Source organism: Silene latifolia, chromosome 5, assembly GCF_048544455.1.
Source record: "Silene latifolia isolate original U9 population chromosome 5, ASM4854445v1, whole genome shotgun sequence".
NCBI classification, from domain to species: domain Eukaryota; kingdom Viridiplantae; phylum Streptophyta; class Magnoliopsida; order Caryophyllales; family Caryophyllaceae; genus Silene; species Silene latifolia.
Genome location: NC_133530.1, coordinates 85,686,857 through 85,714,189, shown reverse-complemented (window position 1 = coordinate 85,714,189; position 27,333 = coordinate 85,686,857). Strand labels below are relative to the sequence as shown.

General features: G+C 46.2%; 2 protein-coding genes across 3 annotated transcripts; both read right to left on the bottom strand.

Moving 5' to 3' along the window:
• Positions 1 to 224: 224 nt before the first annotated feature.
• LOC141657719 (CBS domain-containing protein CBSX6) lies at positions 225 to 4,762 on the bottom strand. The gene is made up of 2 exons (XM_074465045.1): positions 3,907 to 4,762; positions 225 to 1,251 (listed from the first exon to the last, which is right to left on the bottom strand). The coding sequence occupies exons 1-2, from the start codon at positions 4,248 to 4,250 to the stop codon at positions 357 to 359; spliced, it is 1,239 nt and encodes a 412-aa protein (XP_074321146.1). The 5' UTR covers positions 4,251 to 4,762; the 3' UTR covers positions 225 to 356.
• A 13,436-nt stretch (positions 4,763 to 18,198) lies between these two features.
• On the bottom strand, positions 18,199 to 21,732 carry LOC141657718 (uncharacterized). Of its 2 annotated transcripts, none has more exons than XM_074465044.1 (2): positions 19,000 to 21,732; positions 18,199 to 18,552 (listed from the first exon to the last, which is right to left on the bottom strand). In XM_074465044.1, exon 1 carries the CDS (start codon positions 21,640 to 21,642, stop codon positions 19,357 to 19,359), a length of 2,286 nt encoding a protein of 761 aa, XP_074321145.1. In that variant the 5' UTR covers positions 21,643 to 21,732; the 3' UTR covers positions 18,199 to 18,552; positions 19,000 to 19,356. The 2 variants fall into 2 exon arrangements, with proteins under 2 accessions (XP_074321145.1, XP_074321144.1); XM_074465043.1 differs by having other exon boundaries at positions 18,199 to 18,649; positions 19,000 to 21,729.
• Between the last annotated feature and the right edge of the window lie 5,601 nt (positions 21,733 to 27,333).

Genomic DNA, 27,333 nt, shown 5'->3' with positions numbered 1-27,333 from the left:
CTACTAATTTTGGTGAAATGATAGGCTATTGGCCTCATTGACATTAGTTTGTGCTAGCCTAACAAGAGGTCTCGAGTTCAAGCTCCGGGAATAAAACACTGTTAAAACTCATTAGAAAGAGCTTTACCGTTCTAGTGGACCTGCCCGGCTCAAATCCGACTAAACCGAATGGTATACACCAAACAAAACATTAGGGTTCAACAAAAGAAAATAAAGCCATCACAAAAGTTGTAAAACCAATTTTAATAAGTTGAAAAACAAACACAAGAACAAAATTGTGCACAACACAAGTCTCTACTACACATTGTGGCCATCATAGTCTGTTTAACATGGACTCACATTTGGGAAAACCAGCATCAAGACACAGATTGAGGTGATCTAGTCACAGCATGCAAGATCTCACCATACCCAACAACACCGACTAACACATCGTCTTCACCCTCCGTCACCCAAACATGGGTTGCCCTATGAGACAACATCTGAGCCATGACTGCTGCTAACGAGCTGGTCACCTTACATGTTAAAGGCGCGCTTCTTCCCCTATACATACTCCGAACATGACCAACACTAGGACTCACGGCATTGCTGAAGAATCCAATACTTCTACTACTAAATTTCCTCCGCAGCTTCCCGGACCCACTCTCATTGGATGCGTTCCCGTCTCCTCCAACCCTGGGACTGCCTCCTAAATCGGGAACATGTCTCGGGGTTACGTTATCCTCGACTCCCATAACAAACTGTCCGGCTGAGAGATTGGCCAGAGCGTAGGCTGCGGCTAAGTAATCACATTTCCATAATTTACAGGCTGAAATCTCTCCAATAATTTTATATTGACCTTCAGGGGTGGGTTCCACAACGGCAATGGTGACCGGGTCAAGAGGAAGCTTTTGGGTGGATTCGATGGCGGGATGGGAGGCTTCAATGGAGGTATAATGGGGGCTAATGGCTCCGAGAGACGAGATTGAAGTAAGAGGAACCGGAGCTAATGCTCCTAGACACCCAATTAGGAATCTGATGACATCTTCTCTAGAGAGACAGCAAAACTTGGTCTTTGCGATATTGATGTTGGTAGATGAGGAAGGCCTACTGAGATTAGCAAGATTATTTGCACTATTCCCTGCTTCGATATTTTTAAGCCATTTTCCGTTGTATAGAATTGAAAACTTTTTGCTCACACACTTCCATGCGACACTCTTTGGGACCAGAAGACGCTTCACGCCCTGCTTCAACATATCCAACGCATCTATCAATCTTGCAGAAGGACATGCATTGAATGTGTTAGTACAGACTTTTTTCCTGAAGTAGAAGGACGTTAAACAAACAGAAGTTGTGGCAGTGAAAGATCGTCACATGTCGATATAACGTGGGCATATACCCATTAATGTAAGTGAACATCCACTTTATTTATTACTGTACATAATATGGGTCAGTCTAATGATAGTCTTAGAGACATTATGTTTTAAGAGAATTTGTGATGGCAGGGTAACAAAAGACGCAACCAGCTTACTTCAGAGTATAGCTTCCATCCACATAAGACGGAGGTGGGTAAGACAAGGCAATCTATGGGACCAGAAAGTCCAAACAAGACGGAATGAAGGATGATATTTTAAACCATCAAAGGTATATATCATGCAATCATGCTACATATAGTAACTAATCAACTACACCTGCTGATAAATGTAATACCAATGAAAGTCTAGCATGGAAGCATCTGGAGGATCCTAAGGCGGACTCTTTTTGAAATTCTAAGTCTATTAAATAATATCTATTCTTCTTTGTTGTTTTAAGGCATGCTTAAAGGATAGAGGAAGGGGGAGAAGAGAAATAGAAAGTATCAACAGTCAGATAAAATCTTCGACCTAATATGCTATTCAATAGGTCATTCTCCTCATTTGGCGCAAGTGTAAAGTGGCCTAGAAACCAAATATATGTAGGATGCAGACACGTTCATGTGTGTTTGCGACCCACTCAATCACATCACTATCAAGTGCCACCCCCCAAGATAGCATTTACTTCAAGTTTTCAACAGTTGAACCCAGAAGAATCATCCAGGAAAAAATAAAAACGAAAAAAAAAAAAAAAAATGTTTTCCCACCTCACCATGACAATTACATACTACAATTCATCTTAGCTGACCACACACATCATTTTGGGACTTACCCTTTGCTTAGATGGATGGACTTGAAAGGAAAAATGGAGGTGAACAATTTCCTGAGTTTGGTTAGTAAATTGGGTTTCAAGGAAATGGAATAATCCATATTCCTTCTTGTAAGCCAAATTAAAATCCTTAGTTTAAAAGAAGACGTCATTGCCCTCGTACTCTTACCCTCACCTTCCCCTTACTTTCAAATCCAAACAAAGACTAGACTTTGTGGTTGTAAAACTAACAAGAAAACCATTTCAATTTTGCTGGCAACTTAAACTGTACATAAAAATAGCAGGGCTTCGGTTATCAGAAAAATTGACGCACTGAAAAGTTTATAACACACATAGGTAGTACATTCCTTTTACAAGTTTTTGTGGTACAACTCAAGACAGAAAAGGGTGTATTTCAAGTTTCAACTAAATGAAACTCACCACTATAAGGCAGAAGCTTCTCGAGACACCAAGAAAGCAATCAGCAGGATGAGAGTGAGAGAAAAAAAAAGTTTGTCATAGGGTAATAATCACATACTCAGATACTCGAATCAAATGGAAAGGGCCTGTTATGCAGGACACCGCGAACAAGGATGTGAAGAAACACAAAGTTATGGAATACAGAGGGAAGAAAAGTGACCACTAGATACATTAGAGATAACTCGTATATCCCAAGACTCTAACTAGCATACGAAAGTCTGTTACAAGCAATTTGCTTTCAGAATTATGTCCCAAAACAGACCTTCAAAGTTACAGCGCCCTCTACAAACAACATTTGCCTCAAGCCTGTCTCACGCAACGGTCTTATGATACACGCCATATTGACTACCTTAGAAAATGAGGCTCAAACATACAATTTACAAACCCAACAATTACTAGACCATACGATAGACTAAAGAGGACAACCAGTACACATCACTACAAAAGTCACTCCAAGAACTCAACTATAACATCGGGCACACTATCAAATTCAACTGTATGCAAAGAGATTCCTGAATCATCAAGCAAGTGAGCAACACAAATCAATGCAAATATGCAATAGATACTCAAAAATGAAAAAAGATAGACAATAAAGCATCACATATAGGTCCAACATTTGACAAATAGAACCAAAGGTGAACCTAAAATCGTTTATTTGCCTTGCCAAACGCATCATTTAACACACATCATCCAACTACATAAAAAACAGCAAACTTATGGAGTATCATTAATAAGTAAAGGAGCAGAAAGCATTAGAATCTATCCCAACATGGTCCCATATCATATCATTTAATCACCATGAAACAAAATAATGGGCAAACTCAAATCACTAATCCAATTCACGGGGCAGCGAAAATCACAAAAATGTCTCACTACCCAAAGTTCCTTCACTCACACAATCATCAAAAAGTCCTCCTTTATGGAAGAAATTACAATAAGCAACAACACAATCCCATAAACTAAAGGGCACACTCATCATTCAAAAGTCATAAGGGCATGAAAAGGCGTAAAGATCTTTAACCATAAAGTGTCATAATAACACAATACTCACTCCCATAAACTAAAGGGCTTCCTCATCATTTATAATTCATAGGGTCAGCTAGCATCGCTCATAAAGTCACGGGAGATGATACTCATGACCTGGGTTCACAATCTCGTCAGCATCAAAATTGCGAATCACATTACATTCAAAAAAATAATGGGGGCAGGAAAAGGCATAAAGATCTCTAACCACAACTAGTCAATTAAATTCGATTAAAATACTCCTCACAGAAGAATAAAAAGGCGAACCTTGTAGCAGGATCAACCTCCTTAAGAAGAGAATTATTAGGAACAACAATCTCAGAAACAGGAGTCTTCATAGCTTTCTCTTGATCTTCCAAACACCAATCTTTAGCCAAAAAAGCAACAATATCTAAAGGATTAAGAATACCAACAAATCTTTGAAGTCTCATTTCACTATTTTCATGAACACTTTTGTTTGGTTTCTTTCTCCATACTGGTATTCCTCCTTCAGTCGACTCTCCAATTGCTTTTATTGCAGATTCCACTGTTTCTGTCTCCAGAAATTCCACTAATTCTGGCTTCCCAACTGTTAGATCACCCACCACTTGATACACAAACACTGATGCCATCACAATTTCTTAGTTTTTTTTATTAAAATGTTGATAATTGATGAAAGAAAAAGATTGAAACTTTTGATTGCGATTTGAGTGGAAATTAAATTGGTGAAAAGGGTTTGATTGTTTGACAATTCTGAGGAAAACCCAGAAAGGGAAAACAGAATTATTGAGTAAATTAGGAGAAAGATTGAATCTTTTGATAATGATGTGAGGGTTTTTTGAATAATTAATTTGATTGATTGATTGATTGATTTGATTAATTAATTATTATAAGAGGGAATGAAGAAGGATGAGAAGAAGGTGAAGACCATTGATAGGAAGTAACATGAAATTTAGAATTGAGAATGTATTAGCCATGGAAGATGATCATAGATGCCATCAATGAAAAAAGGGTGAAATTCTGAGTGTAATTTGGAGATTGTGATGATGACTGGTTTTAGTAAATGACTATAAAAAAATAAAATAAATATATGTGGGTTGATTTCTAGATGACAGGGAAATTGTGGACCATGAACAGGTTACAGACTTACAGCAATCAAATTTCTCTTCTACCATCCATCATCTTATATTGACACGAATTCTCACAAACAGTAATAAGGGATCGTCTCATGGTATGGTTACGGCCCTTACGGTTAGAGCCGGCAACTCGCCTGACTTGTATAAACCGACTCGAATAACCCGACCCATACTTGAATTAGGGATCCGAATCTGACTCAAAATCAGAATTGACCCGTACTTATTAACTTGACCCGAAACCGAAATAACCTCAAATAACTTGACAACAATCAACTCGAAAATGGCCCGAAACCGAAATAGCCCAACTCGATCCGGACCGAATTCTTACAAATCCGAACAACACGAAACCGAATAGACTCAACCCGACTCGATTGACCCAATTGCCAAGTCTAGCTTACGAATTCTCACAAATAGTAATTGTTCCGGGTGTAATTCCAGAGCAAGTATAGTTACCACCCGTGGCTTGTTGAATGATGTCTTGAGTTGGATTCCCCCTTGGTCTTAATCGTTCCTCTCGGCCTCTCCTGCAACAATGAACGAACTGAGGGCTTGGCTTTGAACCAAGCGTACCCACTCCGACGCCCAAGTCAGTGAACTTAGATGTATAAGTTGTATGCTAATTGGCTAGGAATATATTGTAGAGAGATAAGGAAGATTATACCAGATGAATAGTGTACTTAGGTCAAGTTGTGTATTTCGGATTGGATCCTTTCCTCAATGAAGGTTGAGGAGTATTTATAAACTTCACCTTTTGTCACGTAGTGGCCAAGTGGCTAAGCGGTGGAAAGATCGATCTACCCCTCGGCCGAGGGACCTATGGCTGGCCGCGGGCCCCGGTGACCCGCCGAGGGGTCTTGGATATGAGTACGCGGATATGTGTCCCTGGCGGAGGTTGTCATTGTCGGGACCAGGTTGGCGGGCCGATGGGCCGATCGGCTAAATTTGTCTAAGTCGTTGACTTCTTTGTGGACATCTTTGACCTTGCTCAATATGTTGACTTGGTCGACGGTGCGAGAATATGCCCCATCAATTTGCCCCAGCGTAGTCTATGCCGTGGTATGGGCTTCGATGTACGTCCGAGAGTATATTCGCGCGAGTAGTTTGTAGAAAATTTTCTGCATCGGCTTCTTCTGCGGCGGCTTCTTCCGCTCTGCCTAGTCTTTCTTAGGCCGTACCATATCCCCCTCCACATGGATGTGTATTGGGCATCCGATGTGGAAAAGAAAGGGATTTGGCCGAGACGGGGTTGAGGCACGGTTATTTTTGATTGCCCCCGGCCGCGGTGTCTAGCTTGGTTGATCATGTGGCGGCGGAGAATAGGTGCATGGGAATTTGTTGAGGAAGGTGAATAGGCGGAGAGATTTGAATAGGCGTGTTGAAGACGTTTGGTCACTTTATTGCATTGATTGACACAAGCTGTTGCAACGATTGACATCCGTGGTTGCATGTCCGACACGTGTACGCATCTTTGATTAGTTGACGCTTCATGGGTCATTCTACGATTGGTCTGCTTCACGGGCTTTTCCCTATAAATAGGGCGGTTTGCTCGTGAAATTGGTCACCAATTTCATTCTCCAAAATTTTTCTTCTCTAAACTTTCAAGGGCTTCTGTCTTCTAACATTCAGAGTTGTTATTCCGGCGAGTGTTTTTCTTCAAGGTAAACAAACAAACTTCTTCTTTTTATTTTGTTAAATAATTGTTGCTATTATGTCGCTATCGGCGCCGGGACTAGAACTTCTGCGCCGGAGGATTCCCGTTGCGTCTTGATGGGAGGAGATACTAGATGCCATTCCGATAAGGTTTGGGGGCCCTAGGTCTCCTTCTCCCGTAGTCGATCCACCATTACGGAGGGACGGGAGGATGAGGGTGAGGATCTTGATGAGGATGAGGGGACCCCTTCCGATGGTGGGAGGTATGTCGTCCGGATCATGGCGAGCCCTGTACGACTGGTCTTGAACGTGGTTGGTTCCATAAGTTCGGCAGTTGTTCCGGCGAGACACTTTTCGGAGGCCATTTCTCATTCGGTGAGGGGTATAAGATCGTTATTCCTAAAGAGGGTCAGGCGGTCTGTTGCCCTCCACCGGGTCACACCGGCGTGTACATCAGGCATCCGGAGTATGGGCTGCGGTTTCCTCTCGAATAGATACGTCGTGGCCATTATCGAGCTATGAACGTCGCGGTGGCCCAACTACATCCCGGCCATGAAGACGATAGTTGGCTTTGTGTGGCTTTGTCTCTTTAGGGGAGATCCCGACGGTCAACTTATTCGCCGACTTCACGGTCTTCGACCGTCATTCTTTGGTAAGGTGGGGTGGTACAGCGTACGGGCGGAGCAGGCTATGTCTCCGTGAACAAGCTTACTTCCTGCAAAGGCGGCAACGGCGGTGGGTTTATGTCCAAGTCTTGGGAGGATTACCCATTGCCCGGTCTTTCGAGCCCTGTTTACTTGCGGTGTGAGAACCGGGAAGAGTATGAGGAGTGTACCTCCCGGGGTAAGGTGAAAATGGACGCTTCGAAGGTTCCTCTTACTGAGGATGAGGAGCGGGCGTCTGTGTTCGATCGAGAAGGGATGGCTGCCCCAGGCTCGGATTATTCTTCAAGATGAGCTTTCTGTCACGTCGGCCTCATACCGGCCCTCGGCCCGGGGGTGAGTGGGGTCGGTGTGAGGCCTATTTTTGCCTGTTATGCTCCTGTTTTTTAGAGTTATGTTCTATTCCTGTCGTGTAATTCTTGTTTGGTTTTCTTTTTGCAGACCGGTTTGGCGGGATCTGTCCGAGAGTACCTTGAAGCGGTTAGGCCTTGATAAGGACGGGAAGGTCGTTGTGCGGCATCCTACGGCTGAATTGCGCGATCGCAGACCGTCTCCCAACGAGCTCATGGATAAGCAGTTAAAAGGGGTGGATCCGGTGGCGGCTCAGGCAAGGGTTCTCGGAGGCGTGCCAAAGAGAACGAAGAAGGCTGCGACCAGGTCGACGGCGGCGTCTGTGCCTGCTCCCTCTTCGACCCCAGTGGTTCAGAGGGAACCTGTGGAGGTCGTTGATATTACCGGGGGGTCGGTGACCATTGCTAAGGAGCCGCCGCTTGCTTCTACCGTTGTTGGGGAGAAGAGGAAAGAGCCACCGTCTCCTTCCGTTGTTGTTCGGGAGAAAACCGATCCATCCGGCCCTCGAACAAAAAGGGCCCAAACTGGTACGGATCTAACTTGTGGTTCGGATTTAGGCGCTTTGGACATCCCAGACGACCGGCTTTCTGATGTGTCAATGCAAGGTGACATGGATGCTTTGTGCAAATTTTTTGCAGATCCTTCCTCGGCGACCGCCGTTCTTATTGAACGGCAATCAGGGAAGCAGCCCGAGAGGGCTATCGAGACGGCGGGTGACGGAAATGTCATTGTTGACTCCTCCGCTCAGAAGATCTCTGCCTCCGAGCTTGTGGCGGAGGGTGTGAAAATGTATAAGAGGCTGGCGAAGTGGACCCAACAAGCCGGCTCCTATATCGCGGAGCAGGAGAAAACCATGGGCCAAGCTGCGCCGCTGATGGCGAAGCTTAGACTTGACCTCTCTGCCGCAAAGGGGGAGGCCGCGAAGTTTAAACTGGATTTCTTTTTACGCAAGAAGCGCGCGGAGGAGGTTGAGAAGCTGCTGGGGCCGAGAGGGCCAAAGTTGAGGAAGGCGACGGCGCTCGCAAGATGATGGAGGAGCGGGATAGGTACAAGGACGCTCATAACGCCGCGGTTGCCGAGGGGGAAAAGTGGAAGAATCAGTTCCACAACCAGGCGGAGGCGCTTAGGGACGCGCAGGCTGTCATTGCTCAAAAGGAGAAGGATATTGCCATGCTCCAAGATGAACTTCTCCCAAAAATGTGCGCCCAATTCCGGGACCAGGCCGAGGAGGCGACCAGGGAGGCAATAAGGAAGCTGGTCCCCGAGGGCTCTTTCCCGTGGGATAAATTTGAGAAGCTTTTGGACGAGATGGCCGAGGCTGCGGATGAAGCGGCGGCGGGGAAGACGGAGGCACTTGAAAATGTAGAGCCCTCTTCCGAGCCGGCCACCGGAGAAGCTGCTGCTGCTGATGGAGGACAGCAGCAGGCATAGGGAGACGGGCGGTCGTCACGGACTCACCGGCGTCTCGGATAGCTTTAGCTGTTCGGGGCCAACTATTGAGCCTTCTCTCCTGCCATCTTTTGGCGCTTCAAATCCTAAGTCTGTAACCTTTTGTTTTCCTTTGTTTCCTTGCTTTTTGTAAAGCTTTGGTAGGTAGAGTTTAAGCTATCCTCATGGGGACGGCCGTCGTCTGTACTCTCCTTGCAATTATTTTTAACAATTTTATCTTTTGGTCCTTGGCTTTGGCCGGGACTTTGATCATCATCCTTCATTTGTCTCTTTGCGTTATTTAATTGAGTGCCTTTGTTTTTACCGTCGGCATGGCCGAGGCAGTTAGTACGCGCATCACAAGCTTTGTGTTAACGTCTTTAGCATTTCCTCTAGCGTCACGGTCATTGTGTCCCCGTCGCTCTCGGCTAGGGCCGAGGTAATCGGGGTTATGGCTCGATAGCATTCGTGAATCGTAGGCATATTGACCGTCGGACTCGCGTCTCAACCGCACCGAGTATACGTTTCTTCTAGCATATCGGTCGTTGTGTCCCGTCGCTCTCGGCTTTGGCCGAGGTAATCGGGGTTACGGCTCGATAGCGCTTATCGGTCATTGTGTCCCCGTCGCTCTCGGCTAGGGCCGAGGTAATCGGGGTTATGGCTCGATAGCATTCGTAACTGTAGGCATATTGACCGCCAGACTCGCGTCTCAACTGCACTGAGTATACGTTTCTTTTAGCATATTGGTCGTTGTGTCCCCGTCGCTCTCGGCTTTGGCCGAGGTAATCGGGGTTACGGCTCGATAGCATTCGTAACTGTAGGCATATTGACCGCCAGACTTGCGTCTCAACTGCACTGAGTATACGTTTCTTCTAGCATATCGGTCGTTGTGTCCCCGTCGCTCTCGGCTTTGGCCGAGGTAATCGGGGTTACGGCTCGATAGCGCTTATCGGTCATTGTGTCCCCGTCGCTCTCGGCTAGGGCCGAGGTAATCGGGGTTATGGCTCGATAGCGATTCTTCTAGTGTACCGGTCATTGTGTCCCCGTCGCTCTCGGCTGAGGCCGAGGTAATCGGGGTTAATGGCTCGGTAGCGATTCTTCTCTTTGAGTGACAAACACTTCGACGGAAAAGTTGGGTGATTCATTCGTTTGCTATGATCATGCGTTGGGGTGTCCACAATGGGTTTGGACACCTCCGCCGCTATACAAAGTATTTCCTCAAGTTGTCGGTGTTCCAATGGCTCATCAAAGGCACACCTCCCATGTCTGTCAGCCGGTACGTGCCCGGCCTCATCTCTTCAATCACCTTGTAGGGACCCTCCCAGTTGGCCGTCAGTTTACCATGAATATTTCCTTTGTTGGTGGCGGCCCGACTTCCTTAGGACTAGGTCTCCCACTTTTAAATCCCTCTTGTGGACTCTTCATTTGTAGGCTCTTTTCATCCGGCTCGATATCGCCAAGTTGAGGCGTCTTTGTATCTCGGCTTTCTTCGACAGGTCTAAAGAAGCTTTCAGGCCATCCTCGTTTTCAACCGGGTGAAGGTAGCCGTTCGAATGTTGGCACCGTTGCTTCAATCGGTAGGGCGCTTCGGGAACCGTAGACTAGGTGGAAAGGTGTACCCCGTTGCTTCTTTCTCCGTGGTTCGAAGGGACCATAGGACGTCGGGTAGTTCATCGGCCCACCTTCCCTTAAGGTCTTCGACGGTCTTCTTCAGACCGTTGAGGATCGTTTTGTTGGCCGCCTCCACTTTGTCCGTTGCTCTGTGGGTGGCAGAGACGGAGGAGTATGCAAACTTGATACCAAGCTCTTCTAACCAATTCATTATCAGGTCACTCCAGAACTCTCGGCCGTGGTCAAATACTATAACTTGGGGTAATCCGAAACGAGTTATAACATTTTCCCAGATTACCTTTTTGACGGCCGCTGTGGTCTTCGCCGATCTGCTCTGACTTCAACCCATTTGGTGAAGTAATCAACGACGATCAAGAACTTCCTTCCTCTCCGGAGGTGTTGGGAATGGCCCTAGCATGTCCATCCCCCACTGTGCGAAGGGAAGAGGGCTGAGCACCGATTGTAGGTCCCTGGAGGGAGCGTGTACACGGGGCATGCATCGACGGTTCGTGCACTTCTTGGTCTTTGCTCGGAATCTTGAAGCATGGTGGGCGAAGTAGCCGGCTCGTAGAGCTTTGTGGGCTAAGCGTTCTTGCCCCCATGTGGTGTCCTGAGATGCCTTCGTGAATCTCTGTCGATGCTCGGCTCTGCGTTTGGACCGACACACTTCAAAAGTGGTCTTATTACGGACCTTACATACGGTTCTCCTTCGAACACTAAGTACCTGGCGGCGATCCGTTTCATTTTGGCCGAGGGATTGCGGCCCTCCGGTAATTCACCTGTAAGTTTGTATTTCATTATCGGAGTCATCCACGTTGTCTCGGCTTCTACGTTGCCCACCATGCCGTCGGTCTCAGTGATGCTCTCCGCATTCCGGATATCTACCAAAGCACGGTTGGTGACGTTCTTGATGGTTGGTGGCAAGTTTGGAGAGAGCGTCGGCCGGTTGTTCTCGGATCGGGAACGCATTGGATTTGGAAAGACTTCAATTTCGCTATGTCGGCCTTTACCCTTTCTAGGTACCTTACCATTCCGTCGTCCCGAGCCTCAAACTCCCCTCTGATTTGGTTAGTAACCAACGGTGAGTCTCTTCAACACAATGTGCTCTGCTCGGCAGAGCCCTAGCTAGCTCGACCCGGTTATCACCGCCTCGTATTCGGATTCGTTGTTCGAGGCCGAGAAGGTGAATTTCAAGGCGTACTCGAACTCGTCCCCGTTTGGGCTGATGATGAGGATGCCGGCTCCTGAGCTGTTCGTCGTGGAGGAGCCGTCGGTGTAGACCTCCCATACGCCTGGGTTTGGCTCTTCTTGATACGTGCATTCGGCCAGGAAATCTGCAAGTGCTTTCCCCTTTATCGAAGGTCTTGGTTTGTCTTGAATGCCGAAGCCGGAGAGTTCCACGCCCACTTGATGAGCTGCCGGATTGCTCGAATTTTTCCAAAGCTTTCTCTAACGGCTGATCGGTTAGGACCGTCACGGGATGCGCGTCGAAGTAGGGTTTTAACTTCCTCGTGGCAACGACGACGGCGAAGGCTGCTTTTTCGATTAGTGGGTAATTTCTCTCGGCGGGCAACAGTGTATGGCTGACAAAGTAGATTGGGTGTTCTTTGTTTGTCTTCTTCCCGATGATCACCGCACCGACCGTGGCCGAGGTAATCGCTATGTATAGGTATAGCGTCTCCCCAAAGATCGGCCTGGACAGAGTTGGGAGAGTCGAAGATGAGCTTTCAACGCTTGAAGGCCGTGCTCGCTCCTCCCCAGCTGAAGTCTTTGTTCCCTTTCAAAACTTTGAAGAATGGGGTGCTCTTGTCGGCTGACCGAGAGATGAAACGGGCGAGAGCCGCCATTCTTCGGTCGGACATCATAACCTCTTTTCGATTCCTTGGCTCCGGTAGGTCTAAGATTGCTTGGACTTTGTCTGGATTTGCATCGATGCCTCGCACTCGACAAGTACACCGAGAAATTTACCGCCCGGACACCGAAGTTGCATTTCATTGGGTTGAGCTTCATCTTGTACTTCCTTAGTGAACAAAATGTTTCGTGTAAATCGGCCAAAAGTGCTCTGTTGTCGGACTTGCTTTTTACAATAGCGTCGTCGACTTAGGCCTCAATGTTTCGCCCTTTTTGATTTTGGAACACTTTGTCCACCAGCCTTGTATACGTTGCATACGGCGTTTTTCAAACCGAACGGCATCATTTTGTACATGTATGTGCCGTTAGCGGTGATGAATGCGCATTTGGGCATGTCTTCCTCGGCCATGAATACCTGGTGATATCCCGAGAAGGCGTCTAGCAGGCTCAAGCATGGTGTAGCCGCCGTGGCATCGATTAAGTTTGTCTATCCGTGGCGGAGGGTAACAATCTTTGGGGCATGCTTTATTAAGTTGGGTAAAGTCTACACACATTCTCCATGCCCCTGATGACTTCTTTACCATCACAACATTGGCTAACCACTCCGGGTAGGTGCAAGGCATAATAAAGCCCGCCGTAAGTAGTTTGTCTACCTCGGCCTTGATGGCCTCGTCTTTCTCGGCCGAGGAGTTCCTCATTCTTTGCTTGACAGGGCGAGCGGTGGGGAGTACGTTCAGCTTGTGAATAATCACCTCCCGGCTCACACCCGGCATCTCGGCCGCGGAGTAGGCGAAGACGTCTTTGTTTTTCCTTAGCAGGTCCAGGAGTTTGGCTCTGAATTTTGGCTCCAGGTTGGTACCAACGGTTATGGTGCGGCCTGGGTCAATCTCCACCTCTTCGGTCTCTGCTCCTTCGACCATGCTAATGGTTCGGTCGTGCTCGGGCACGGGAGAGTGTCTTTGTATCGGAAGGATTTTAATTTTGAAGCGCCGGCTCTTACCCTCTCTAGATACCTCGTCGTCTTATAGTCCCGAGCCCCGTATTCTCCTTTGATCTGGTTGGTCAATGAGAGCGAGTCTGTTTTTACCACGACGTGTTACGCCGGCGGTTCGCTAGCGACTCCGGTTATCATTGCCTCGTACTTGCATTCGTTGTCTGAGGTCGAGGAGGTGAGCTCCAAGGCGTGCTCAAACACATCTCCGTTCGGGCTAATGATAACGATGCTGGCTTTCGAGCTATCCGTCGTGGAAGGGCCGTTAGTGTGTATCTCCCATACGCCGGGATCCTTCTCGTTCTTCGAGGTGAGTTTATGAGCCTCCCCCCGGTCCGAGACGTATATTAATGTCAAGGCCCGGACGGATATTACGGCTTGGGTTTCACTCAAAGTGACCCGGCCTATGAGAACGTCGTGGGCAGATGTGCCGTTGATGACTATAAAGTCAGACATAACGTTCCTGGCTGCAGTTCCCTCGCCGAACCTTACCGGCAGTCTGACCGACCCCAGGGGTACCAGGCCGACCCCAGAAAAGCCGTACAGCGGGTTGGTGCAGGGGTTCAGATCTTCGACTCTCAGACCGAGGCTGAGAAAGCATTCTCTGTACATAATGTTCGTGTAGGCGCCTGTGTCGATTAGGCACCTCTTCACCAAATGGTTGGCTATGTCCGGGTGGTTTGTGAGTGGGTCATTTGTGAGGAGCAATGACTCCCTCGTAGTCCGCTGTCGATAGTCATATCGGGGATTTTGGGAGCGGGGGTGGCCGTGTCGGGCACAAAGTTGACGGCCTGACATGGCTCATTCGATTCCTGTTTGTGTCCATGAGCGGACCCATCGTTCCGTTGTCTCGACGACAACATGGATTACTCCTATCCGTTCAAAGACGGATTTTTGTTTGACCCGCCGCATTCGGTTTCGGCCTTTGGCGACATACTTGCCGAGGCTCCCCTTCCGGATCAGCTCTTGAATGGCGTCCTTCAGATGTCGGCAGTCGTTGGTTAAGTGTCCGGTGTGGCCGTGGTACTCACAGTATTGGCTCGTGTCACCGTCACTCCTCGGCCTAGGGGGCCTTTCCCACTTCTGGCCTTCGCTCTTGCTCAGAGCGAATACCTCGGCGGCCGACACGACTAGGGGGGTGTGATCGCTGCACCGTTTTTTGTAGTACGCTCCCGAACTCCCCCCTGCGCCCGTCGAGTCCTGTCTCCTGGCAGATTTGTCAGACCGTGACCTATTATTGTCACGGCGTCTTTCATCGGGGTTGCCCTCCCGGCGGCTCTTCTTTTCTGAGTGCTCGGCCTCGTTGGGGCCTAACCACGTCTTGTGATAGTCTTCTACTTTGATGGCCTGGTCGGCCATTTTCCTGGCGGCATCCAAGCCCAGGCCTCCGCACTTGATGAGCTCATTTTTCAAATCTCCCCTTGGGAGGCCCTTCATCGCGCGAAGGCCGCCGATTCGGGATTAATCTCTCGAATCTGTTGGACCTTTCCGTCGAACCTCTTCATGTAGCTTCGTAGAGACTCGCCCCCCTCCTGTTTGATAGTTAGGAGGTCCGATGTCTCCACGGCCCTTCTCTTGTTGCAAGAGTACTGGGCTAAAAAGGCGTCCCTTAGGTCGGCGTAGTAGTACACCGAGCCGTCGGGAAGCCCCTTGTACCAACTTTGAGCCATCCCATGCAACGTTGTTGGGAAAACTCGGCACCACACTTCATCGGGCTGCTCCCATACCGACATGTGAGACTCGAAAGCCTCAGCGTGGTCGGCTGGATCGCCTTCCCCTTTGTATGATATGGGCGGCAACTTGAGCTTAGTTGGCACCTGGACTTCTAGGACGTAGGCGCTGAGGGGCTGTCTGATCACATGCCGGATGGCACGTGGCGATCGGCTCCTCGCATTCCTAACCCGGCTCCTCTCCTCGTAGCGGGAGGGGCTCCTTCTTCGACTTGGACTTCTTCTCCAACTCTGCTGAGTCGGACTCCTCTGGCTCCTTTGGGGTATGCCTCGTTCGTGTTGCGGGGACGCTGTCCTCCCACGAGTACGGGAAGGACTTAGGTCTACCACGCCCACTTTGGGCTCCCCCGGCGACTTTGCTGGGTCAGCTTCTCCTAGTGCTCCGTTCAAATTTCTCGGAGTCACATTTTGGGCCCTGGTCTCCTGGACAGTTTCCGCCGCTCTTGTCGGCGTGACAGTGTGAGCAGACGTATTACTAATTAGGTCCAGGACCATTTTCAGCTTTGCTATGTCAACCACATGCCCCATGATGGTGACCTGGTTGGCTGAAAGCGGCGTGTCTGGTATTATCGGCATCTCGAACTCCGGTTGGATTACCCCGCCGGTGGAGGGCTGCACGACTCCAGAATTGTTGAAGGTATCATCTTGGTGGAACGCGATTTCGTCGGTCACGACTGCGTCTTGTTGTTTCGACATCTTCTCAGCTTTTTGGGTGGGTTTTTGTGTGTTTTTTTTGTTTTGTTTTGGGAATGAATGTGACTAGCTTCTAGTGTCGTCCCCACAGACGGCGCCAATTGTTCCGGGTGTAATTCCAGAGCAAGTATAGTTACCACCCGTGGCTTGTTGAATGATGTCTTGAGTTGGATTCTCCCTTGGTCTTAATCGTTCCTCTCGGCCTCTCCTGCAACAATGAACGAACTGAGGGCTTGGCTTTGAGCCAAGCGTACCCACTCCGACGCCCAAGTCAGTGAACTTAGATGTATAAGTTGTATGCTAATTGGCTAGGAATATATTGTAGAGAGATAAGGAAGATTATACCAGATGAATAGTGTACTTAGGTCAAGTTGTGTATTTCTGGATTGGATCCTTTCCTCAATGAAGGTTGAGGAGTATTTATAGACTTCACCTTTTGTCACGTAGTGGCCAAGTGGCCAAGTGGCTAGCAGGTGGAAAGACTGATCTACCCCTCGGCCGAGGGACCTATGGCTGGCCGGCGGGCCCTGGTGACCCGCCGCCGAGGGGTCTTGGATATGAGTACGCGGATATGTCCCATTTGGCGAGTTGTCATTGCCGGGACCGGGTCATGGCGGGCCGGCCGCATCGGCTAGGCTGTCTAAGTCGTTGACTTGCTGTGGACATCTTTGACCTTGCTCAATATGTTGACTTGGTCAGCGGTGCAGAATATGCCCCATCAGTAATAATTAAAAAAGGATCGGACTCTGATCTCATGGTATGGTTACGGCCCTTGTGGCTAGAGCCGGCAAAACTCGCCTGACTTGAATGGCCCGACTCGAATAACCCGACCCGTACTCGAATTAAGGATCCGAATCTGACTCAAAATCAGAATTGAGCCGTACTTATTAACTTGACTCGAGTATTTATTATTGGAAATTGATTGTCCTCAAATAATTTGACAACAATCAACTCGAAAATGGCCCGAAGCCGAAATGACCCAACTCGATCTGGACCGAATTCTTACAAACCCAAAATCGAATAGACTCAACCCGACTCGATTGACTCAATTGCCAAGTCTAGCTTACGGGACAAGGTAGGCAACCATCACACTTAGATGTTGTAATTAGGTTAATCGGGGTTAGGTCGGGTACTCGGGTCAAATCGGGTTAGGTCATATTGGATTCAGGTCATATCAAGTCATCCGTCCTACCCTTTTGGGTTGTTATCGTGTCGGGTCTTTTCGAGTCAAATGGTGTATCTAATTGGGTCGGGTTATTAATAGGTCTAGTAATTACTTTATCGCATTACCTCAAATTTTGATCATTAAGTTTAATGTTTAACCTTTATTTGATTTAGTCACTTCATTATTAAGTTAAATGTATCAAACTCTAAAACACTTTCATTTTAATTAATATTAAGCTTAATAATTGTCGGGTCATCAATTTAATCGAGGCAATATCAAGTCGGGTCGGGTTCAGATACAGGAGATTGATCATCGTGTCGTGTCGGATTACCGGTCGTTATCGGGTTGGATTGAGCCGGTTTCGTTTTGTAACATTCTCGCGTTCTGCCGGCTTAAACAATAATTTTAGCCAACCTTGAGTCCTTGAACATTTGTGTCCTTGTAGTTTAAAGTCCTCTGTCCTTGTATTGCTTTCTCCTCCTTCATTGATAAAATATGCTGCGAGTTGGTTGTTATTATAAAAATTGAGCATTATTTTCGTTTCTTATTATAAAAATAAATTGGATAACGCTTATTTTTATAATTTTATACAGTAATGCTTGAGCATCAATCAAACAATCTTTGTGTTTACTTTGTGAGATTGGTTTCTTTTAGACAGAGATCTCAGACTTTTGCCTAGTAAATGACAATATTATGCCAAAAATGCATCCAAATTTAATCCCTGTTAGAGAGAGAAGCAATAAAATTTTATTACTTTTTTAAAAATGGAGATGATCCTACTCATATTATAATACCATAAACACTTGGAATCTTAGATCAATCATGTGAGGTTGTTTTAACCCGCTAAAGATCTCCAACTCGAGCCTTGATAATGTAACAGTGTTAAAAATTTATGAGGGAAAACTTTACCGCTCTGATAATCCTACTCAATTTGAATCAAGACTAAATCTAATGATATACACCAAAAAATGAATACTCCGTATTAGTATTGTTTTGTTCCTCTTGTATTCGGCTATCTCAAGTCTCCGATCAATTCGGATCTTCTCTATTTCCTTTCGTTTTCTCTCAATAATTCGAATTTTCCACTAATACAATCTAACGGTCAATTATTTGATGAAATAAAAACCAAAACCAAATACTAATTTAAAATTGTTCTATTAAAGTAAAGTAAAAGCAGGGAAATGGAGGAATTAAAATTTGCTTGTTCTTGCTGGAAAGCCCCAAGGCGGCTATTTTTATTGGAAGCTTTCTTATTTTAATGTAATTTAGTAGAGTAATCAACAAACTTATCATCATTAAATTAGACAAATAATTAAGAAGGATTAGATTAGATCTCAATTGAAAAAACTAGCATTCAAGATTTCAATTATTGGGGAGATGGAAATGATCATCAAAGTTGACCCGAACTAAATTGACTCGATCTAAATGCGCAAATTTACCTGAATTGTCCTGAACTTGGATACAACTCGAAACTATGGGCAAATGAACCACAAGGACTACACCTACAGCAATAGATACTGATACATGTTTCAACAAACAATGTCCCATAATCTGATAGTTATAAATCTGTATGCAGACGGGGCTCCGACACAAGTATGCCAGCCTCGCATAGTAAGAAGTTCTTAAGAGGTCTCCTGTTTCCTCTCCCCCATACACACAAATCAACCTGCCATATGCACAATTAGGCCCTGTTCTTTCGGTGGAGAGAAACTTTTTGCTCTGAAGTCTGAACTGAAATGAATTGTAGGAGTATAGGACCTGACCTAAACCGAATAACAAAAATGAACTTAGCGGGTCTGAACTAAACTTCACTTATATGACCTAAACTGAAAAGAAGAGCGCCTTACAAGAACAATTATACTCCAAATCTTTAATCTTTAAGCCACTAAGCGAATTAACTCAAAGTCTACCCCAAGACAGTAAGGACCCATCAAATTAAACAGTCTAGAACTCAAGCAAGTGTAGCCCTTGTTACTCAGACTCGATATAGTAGTAGAAGTATCTGATACGGGTACTCTTCTTAGTGTCAGACTCGACTATTTTATGAAAAATTATGATGTTCTAGTTTATAATATGATAAGTCGAAGTAATATACATTGTAGCAAGACAGTACCTTGATTGATCCATGAGCCAAAAACTAAAGGAGCATGGTTGACGGATTAAGCCAAGAAGAACAAAACGTGAATTTGGCAATGACATCGCTGTTAGAGCTCGTTAAAGAGTACAGCATATAAGCATGAATCATTGGACGCACTGTAATCTCGGTCTGCACTTCTTCACACTACTACGAATTCTGTATCAGGGGAAACTAGTTTCTGAGCTGTATAGACTTACGCTCTCGTCAGCTGAAGAACCACATAAGACATCCAGTAGAGAAAAAAGGCCATCACTAACCTAATAAACCCAACATTTGATGCAAAACCCCCTTAAGACAATAACACAAAAATATGTACCGAGTAATATTTTCACGTCAAAATGTCTTGGAGCCTTCGCCGATTAAAGCATTATAAATGACACCCTTAGGATCCTGATCTTTATCAGTCTTCAACTTAATAATACTCTTTGCTTCTTCGTCCTTCCCTTCTTTATATAGCATGTCAGCTAGTATTTTATAAGTTGCCTTATCTGGAGCCAATCCAATTTGAAACATCGTTTCCAAATTAGCCACAACATCATTCAACCTTTTCAACTTGACGTAACCATGGATCAAGCAATTAAAAGTAACAACATCCGGTGCACACCCCTTTGATACCATAGTTTCAAACGTCTCCTGCGCTTTGTCCATCAATCCATTTCTACAATATCCATGAATAAGTGACGTGTACGTGACCGTATTAGGAACCTGTTTTTTATTAATCATCTGCTTGAAGATTTTTTCTACTACTTTCGTCTTCCCTTCCTTGCATAGCGTGTCAATTAATACATTATAAGTGACAGTATCAGGAGATAGGCCTTTTTGCGACATTTCTTTAAGCAAAGCTATGACAGCATCCATCCTTTTACGTTTACAATAACCATTAATCAAAATGTTGTATATCACAACATCAGCAACAAAGCCCTTTCTGATCATAGTTTCAAACGTCTCATGTGCTTTGTCCATCTGGCCAATCGTACAATATCCATGAATAAGAGATGTGTATGTGAATATATCCGGGCCCAAGTTTTCACCAACCATCAACCTGATGACTTTCTCTGCTTCTTTTGTCTTCCCTTCCTTACATAGCACGCCAATGACTGCGTTATAAGGGACAATGTTGGGCGATAAACCTTTTTGTGACATGCTTTCAAGCAAAGTCATGGCAGCATCCATCTTTCTAAGATTACAACAACCAATCACCAACATGTGGTACGTGACATTATCTGCAGCAAAACCCTTCGCAATCATAACTTCTAATATTTCTAGAGCTTTATCCATCAGACCTTTCTTGCAAAATCCATGAATAAGTTTCGTGTATATGAACGTGTCTGGTTCCTGATTTTTATCATTCATCAGCATGATGATTCTTTCTGCCTCTTTAGTCTTCCCTTCCTTGCATAACATGTCAACCACTGTTTTATAAATAACAGTATCGGGAGACAACCCTTTTTGCGACATTTCCTTAAGCAATGCCATGACAACATCCGTCCTTTTAAGCTTACAGTAGCCATTAATCAAAGAGGTGTACGTGAAAACATCAGGAGTGAATCCCTTAGCCATCATAACTTCGAAAATTTCCCGGGCTTTGTCCATCTGCCCTTCCTTACAGTATCCATCAATCCATGTATTATAGAAAACAACATCTGGAGCACAACCCCAACCAGTCATTAAATCTACTAGACGCTCTATTTCCCTTACCTTTCCTTCTTTAGATAGCCGGTGAAGTAATACACTGAAGGTTAAAACATTAGGTTCAATTCCCGCATCAACCATTTCTCGCAACAACCTCTCAACATCATCCAACTGGCCTAAGTTACAGTATCCCCAAATTAGGGTAGAATATGTGATAACATTAGGGATGACCCCTTTACTAATCATTTCAGAGAAAATTTGTTGAGCCTGAGACATTAGCTTTTGCTTACAAAGACCATCAATGACCGTCGTATATGAGATCACATCAGGCTTAACACCAGTACATCTCATCATCCTAAGCAACTTAAGGGCCTCATCAACTTGACCTAATTTACAAAGACTATTAATCAAAATACCATAGGTGGACGCACTTAGTTGCCAACCCTGATCAACAGCATTGCGGACAAGCGCAACGGCAGCACCAACATTGCCATTATTTACACACAGTCCATGGATCAAGTTAGTAAAAGTTATAATATTCGGCTGAAAACCGAGCTTCAAGAGCTTACCCATGAGGGAAAGACCCAAATCAGCATGACCCAGTTGGCAATAACATTTAATAATCATGTTAAACATATAGAAATCGGGACGAACAGGCAAGGAATCAAGCTTGTTACACAATGCAATAAAAGTAGAATATTGCTTCATTTTAAAAAGGGGATTCAAAATAGATGTGAAAGCAGAGATGTGAGGAGTGGGTTGAGTATGAACAAGTGTATCAAATTGAGTTAATGCAATTTCACAATCAAAGTTGTCATCTTTATCACCAGAATTGACAGAAAAGAACTGGGTATTGGGGTAAAATGATAAAGGAAAGTAATTGAAAATGGGTTGAGACAGAAAGGAAGAACGAAAAAAAGGGGAAGAGAAAGAGATGAAGATACCCTTTTGCAACCTAGTGTTCATCATTAGCATAGCCATTGCCATTGAAACAAAATCCTTGTTGATTTATGAATGCTTCATTCTCAATTTTTAGTGTTTTGAGTTTTGACCTTTGAGAGTGTAGAGTCGGACACCGGTAGGGCTGTTCATAAAGACATAACTAGACCGGACCGGCAAATCGGACCGGATACATTCCGGTCCAGTCTCCGGGTTCACAAAATTATGGTAGCCGGTCTCTGGTCCGGCAAAAAAAACTTCAAAATACCTTATAAAAACTATCCGGTGTGGTTCGAACTCGGAAAAAATCGGACCTAAAAGGTACCGGTTCGGTCCGAGTTCCTTCCTAACTGGTCCGGTTTGCGGTTTTGGGATATGCGGGTATCCGGTCCGCGGGTTCAGTCCGATTTTGGACCGGTGAACACCCCTACACTAGATTGGCCGAGTTCCCTCGAGTCTTGCCTAAGCCTAATCAAGTAGATAAAATTTGATTTTTCTTGAATTTTCTACGGATCGAGTTGTCTAAGCTGGAGTTTATTTGGGGTTGTCTGGATTCGACTTGCGTGGGGGAGTGGGTTTGGTTGAACCTACGGGTTGGTCAGATGTGTTTTCTCGGCCCATGAGACGGGCCAATCATTCTTAGGGTGTCTCACACCTTTGTCCTCATTGTTGTTAAAGCGCACCTTTGGCGCGGTGTTCCAATAAGGTTATGCTTTACAAGGGATCAAATGCTGGCTTTTGTGTGTGGAACTCATTCTCAATCGAACACCCTCGCATCTTATGCCTACGAAACAAAGCAGCGGCATTGGACGAGAATTGGTAGCTATATTTGTGAAGGAGTGGAGATCCTCTCCATTAAGATTAAAATATTAATACGGAGTCGCTCATTTCTTCCCTCCTTCCACTTTGCACAAGAAATAAGGAAATGATTTTCGATCACGCAAAACGCTTTATCCCACTCTACGGTCTCTACCTCACATGCAAAATTGCAAATGAATTTTGACCACACAACTTTTAAAAAATGAAAGATGGAAGAAAATACGATTACCATGAAAAGGGAAATAAAGAAGAAACTAGGTAGTATCCCGCGCTTCACGCGGCTTGTTTTAAAATTTTATTATTATAATTGAAGAAAAATAATATAATTCATATATAACCTTTAATATGTTTACCTATAAATAATAATAAATTAATTTTTTTTCTCAAATTTTATTTTTTTAGGTTTAAGTTCAGTGTTTTCAAATAAAATACATATAATTTTAATTAAAACTAACACTAAGTTATAGTTAATTACACATGATCAACGTTTTACAAAAAAAAATTGTAACTGATCAAATATCACATTAATTAAAAAAAAATATATATTCGAATAATGCAACAATCAACTTTAAGGTATCAAATTATATCATTTCACGGTACGTTATGTTCCAAATCAGTTAAAAGATTTGTTCAAAATAATGTGAATACAATTTTATGCAATTTTTAATTTTGTATGTATAACGTTTGATATTTATGTATCAAACATATATGGCACAAACTAGACTTATTCAAATGTTTTGGTTGCGTCTTACATGTGCTATGTGTCAAACATATCTATCAGAAATTTGCACCTATTGTTTTTTTTAACAACTATATATAACAATGTTTAAGAGTTTACCGTAAATAAAATAGGTTGAATTTTCTCAAATATCATTTTTATAAGATAACATATAAAATATTTAAATAATAAAAGTAATATCTAGTTAGGAGTCGTTTGGTTGCATGCAGGAATTTCCATTGCCTAGTGATGGGGCATATTCTGCACCGCTGACCAAGTCAACATATTGAGCAAGGTCAAAGATATCCACAGCAAAGTCAACGACTCAGACAGTCTAGCCGATGCAACCCATCGGCCTCTGTCACTGGTCTCTACCGGCAACCCGCCGCCGGGCACATATCCGCGTACTCATATCCAAGACCCTCGGTACTGCCCCATAGGTCCATCGACCGAGGGTAGAACGGTCTTTCCACCTGCTAGCCACTTGGCCACTTGGCCACTACGTGACAAAAGGTGAAAGTCTATAAATACTCCTCAACCTTCATTGAGGAAAGGATCCACAATTTAACCTAATAATCACTATTCATCTGGTAATATCTTCCTTATCTCTCTACAATACACGTTTAGCCAAGTAACAACGACTTATCCCTCTAAGTTAACTGACTTGAGCGTCGGAGTGAGTACGCTCGGCCAAAACCGAGCCCTCAGTTTGTTCATCGTTTCAGGAGACCGCAAGGAGAATTCAAGCAAGGACGTCATTCTACAAGCTACGAGTGGTAACGAATATCTGCTCTGGAATTACACCCGGAACAATTGGCGCCGTCTGTGGGGAAAAGACACTAGAAGCTAGTCACATTCATTCCCAAAAACAAAAAAATAATAAACACAAAAAACCCACCCCAAAGGCTAAGAAGATGTCGAAACAACAAGAGGTAGTCGTGACCGACGAAACCGCACTCTACCAGGATGATACCTTTCACAATTCTGGAGTCGTGCAGCCCTCCACCGGCGGATTAATCCAACCGGAATTCGGGATGCCGATACGGTTTCTGCAGACACGCCACGCCGCCAACCAGGTCACCATCATGGGGCATGTGGTTGACGTAGCAAAACTGAAGATGCTCCTGGACCTGGTGGGAGTACGCCACTCACACTGTCACGCCGACAAGAGCGGCGGAAACCATCCAGGAGACCAGGGCCCAAAACGTGACTCCGAGAAATTTGAACGGAGCACTAGGAGAAGCCGACCCTGCCAAGACGCCGGAGGAGCCCAGATTGCTAGTAGTGGACCTGAGCCCTCCCCGTACTTACGGGAGGACAGCGTCGCCCGCAAAGACCGACGAGGCCCGCCTCGGAGAAGCCAGAGAAGTCCGACTCAAGCAGAGTCGGAGAAGAAGCCCGAGTCGGAGAAGGAGTCCTTCCCGCTACGAGGAGGGGAGCCGGACTAGGAATGCGAGGAGCCGATCGCCGCGTGTCATTCGACACGTGGTCAGACATCCCCTCAGTGCTTATGTCCTTGAAACCGCCGTGCCAACCAAGCTGAAGTTGCCGGCGTTCACATACAAAGGAGATAGTGATCCAACCGACCACGCCGAGGCTTTCGAGTCTTACATGTCGGTATGGGAGAAGCCCGACGAGGTCTGGTGCCGAGTCTTCCCAACAACTCTGCATGGGATGGCTCAAAATTGGTACAAGGGACTTCCCGACGGCTCGGTATACTGTTTCGCCGACCTAAGGGACGCCTTCTTAGCCCAGTACTCTTGCAACAAGAGGAGGGCCGTGGAGACGTCGGACCTCCTAACTATCAAACAGGAGGAAGGCGAGTCTCTACGAAGCTACGTGAAGAGGTTCGACGACAAGGTTCAGCAGATTCGGGAGATTAACCCCGAACTGGCGGCTTTCGCACTGATGAAGGGCCTACCAAGGGGAGACTTAAAAGACGAGCTCATCAAGTACGGGGGTTTGGGCCTAGATGCCGCTAGGAAGATGGCCAACCAGGCCATCAAGGTTGAAGACTACCACAAAACCTGGGTAGGCCACAGCGAGGCTGGGTACTCAGAGAAGAAGAGCCACCGGGAGGACAACCCGGATGAAAGACGCCGTGACGATAATAAGTCACGGTCCGACAAGTCCGCCAGGAAACAGAACTCGGCGGGCGCCGGGGGGAGTTCGGCACCATACTACCGAAAGCAGTACAATGATCACACCCCCCGGTCGGTCCGCGCCGAGGTCTTCGCCCGAGCAAAAACGAGGGTCGAAGTGGGAAAGGCCCCTAGGCCGAGGGGTGACGGTGACACGGCCCGATCTGCGAGTACCACGGCCACACCGGCCACTTAACGAATGACCGCCGCATCTCGAAAAATGCCATTGAGGAACCGATCTCGAAGGGAAGCCTAGGCAAATACGTTGCCGGAGGCCAAAGAACAGATGCCGGCGAGTCAAATAAGAAATCCGTCTTAGGACGGGTAGGAGTAATCAATGTTGTCATCGGGGGCAACGAGAACGGTGGGTCCGCTCATGGGCACAAACGGCACCTGAATGAACTATATCAGGCCATCAACTTTGTGCCCAACACGGCAACCCCCGCTTCCAACATCCCCGATATGACCATTGGGAAGAAGGACTACGATGGAGTCGTCGCTCCTCACAGCGACCCACTTACGGTCCACCTAGACATAGCCAACCACTTGGTGAAGAGGTGCCTAATTGACACAGGCGCCTACACAAATATTATGTACGGGGAATGCTTTCTTAGCCTCGGTCTGAAGGTTGAAGACCTGACCCCCTGCACCAGCCCGTTGTACAGCTTTTCTGGGGCCGGCCTGGTACCCCTGGGGTCAATCAGGTTGCCGGTAATGTTCGGCGAGGGAAGTAAGGCCAAGAACGTTATGTCTGAGTTCGTGGTCATTGACGGTTCGTCTGCCTACAACGTCCTCGTAGGCCGAGCCACTCTGAGTGAGGCCGACGCAGTAATGTCCATCCGGGCCCTGACGTTAATGTATGTCTCGGACCGGGGGGAAGCGCATAAGCTCGTCTCGAAGAACGAGAACGATGAGGTAGTCAATGTCCAAGTATCTGCCAGAGGATGCGACATGCAATCCTTCAAAGTGGCGAAAGAGTCAGAGAAAGGGAAGAGCCCATCCTTGCAACAGGGGGGGAACGCATGGATAACTCCGTCGGCATGGTCGAGGGAGCCGAGACTGAAGAGGTAGAGATTGACCCAGGTCGCACCGTAACTATCGGTGTCAACCTGGAACCAGGATTCGGGGCCGCTCTCCGGACTCGCGAGAAAGAACAAAGACGTCTTCGCCTACTCAGCGGCGGAGATGCCAGGCGTGAGCCGGGAGGTAATTATTCACAAGCTAAACGTACTCCCCACCGCTCGCCCTGTCAAGCAAAGGATGAGAAACTCCTCGGCCGAGAAAGATGAGGCCATCAAAGCCGAGATAGATAAATTACTTGCGGCGGGCTTTATTATGCCTTGTACTTATCCTGAGTGGTTAGCCAATGTTGTGATGGTGAAGAAATCATCGGGGGCATGGAGAATGTGCGTAGATTTTACCAACCTTAATAAAGCATGCCCCAAAGATTGTTACCCTTTGCCTCGGATAGATAGCTTAATCGACGCCACGGCAGGCTACACCATGCTGAGCCTGCTGGACGCCTTCTCGGGGTATCACCAGGTATTCATGGCTGAGGAAGACATGCCTAAATGCGCATTCATCACCGCGAACGGCACATACATGTACAAAATGATGCCGTTTGGTTTGAAGAACGCCGGTGCAACGTATACAAGACTGGTGGACAAAGTGTTCCAAAGTCAAAAAGGGCGAAACATTGAGGCTTACGTCGACGATGCTATTGTGAAAAGCAAGTCTGACAACGAGCACCTGGCCGATTTACACGAGACATTTTGTTCACTAAGGAAATACAAGATGAAGCTCAACCCAATGAAATGCAACTTTGGTGTCCGGGCAGGTAAATTCCTCGGTGTACTTGTCAGTGCCAGAGGCATCGACGCCAATCCAGACAAAGTCCGAGCAATCCTAGACCTGCCGGAACCAAGGAATCGAAAAGAGGTTATGATGCTGACCGGGAGAATGGCGGCTCTCGCCCGTTTCATCTCTCGGTCAGCCGACAAGAGCACCCCATTCTTCAAAGTGTTGAAGGGGAATAAAGACTTCAGCTGGGGGGAGGAACAG

Excerpts from the sequence above, each read along its gene's own strand:
- LOC141657719 (XM_074465045.1), bottom strand. The coding sequence starts at position 4,250 with ATGGCATCAGTGTTTGTGTATCAAGTGGTGGGTGATCTAACAGTTGGG. Across the intron at positions 1,252-3,906 it reads GAGGTTGATCCTGCTACAAG|ATTGATAGATGCGTTGGATA; the intron begins GTTCGCCTTTTT and ends TCCTTCTGCAAG.
- LOC141657718 (XM_074465044.1), bottom strand. The coding sequence starts at position 21,642 with ATGGCAATGGCTATGCTAATGATGAACACTAGGTTGCAAAAGGGTATC.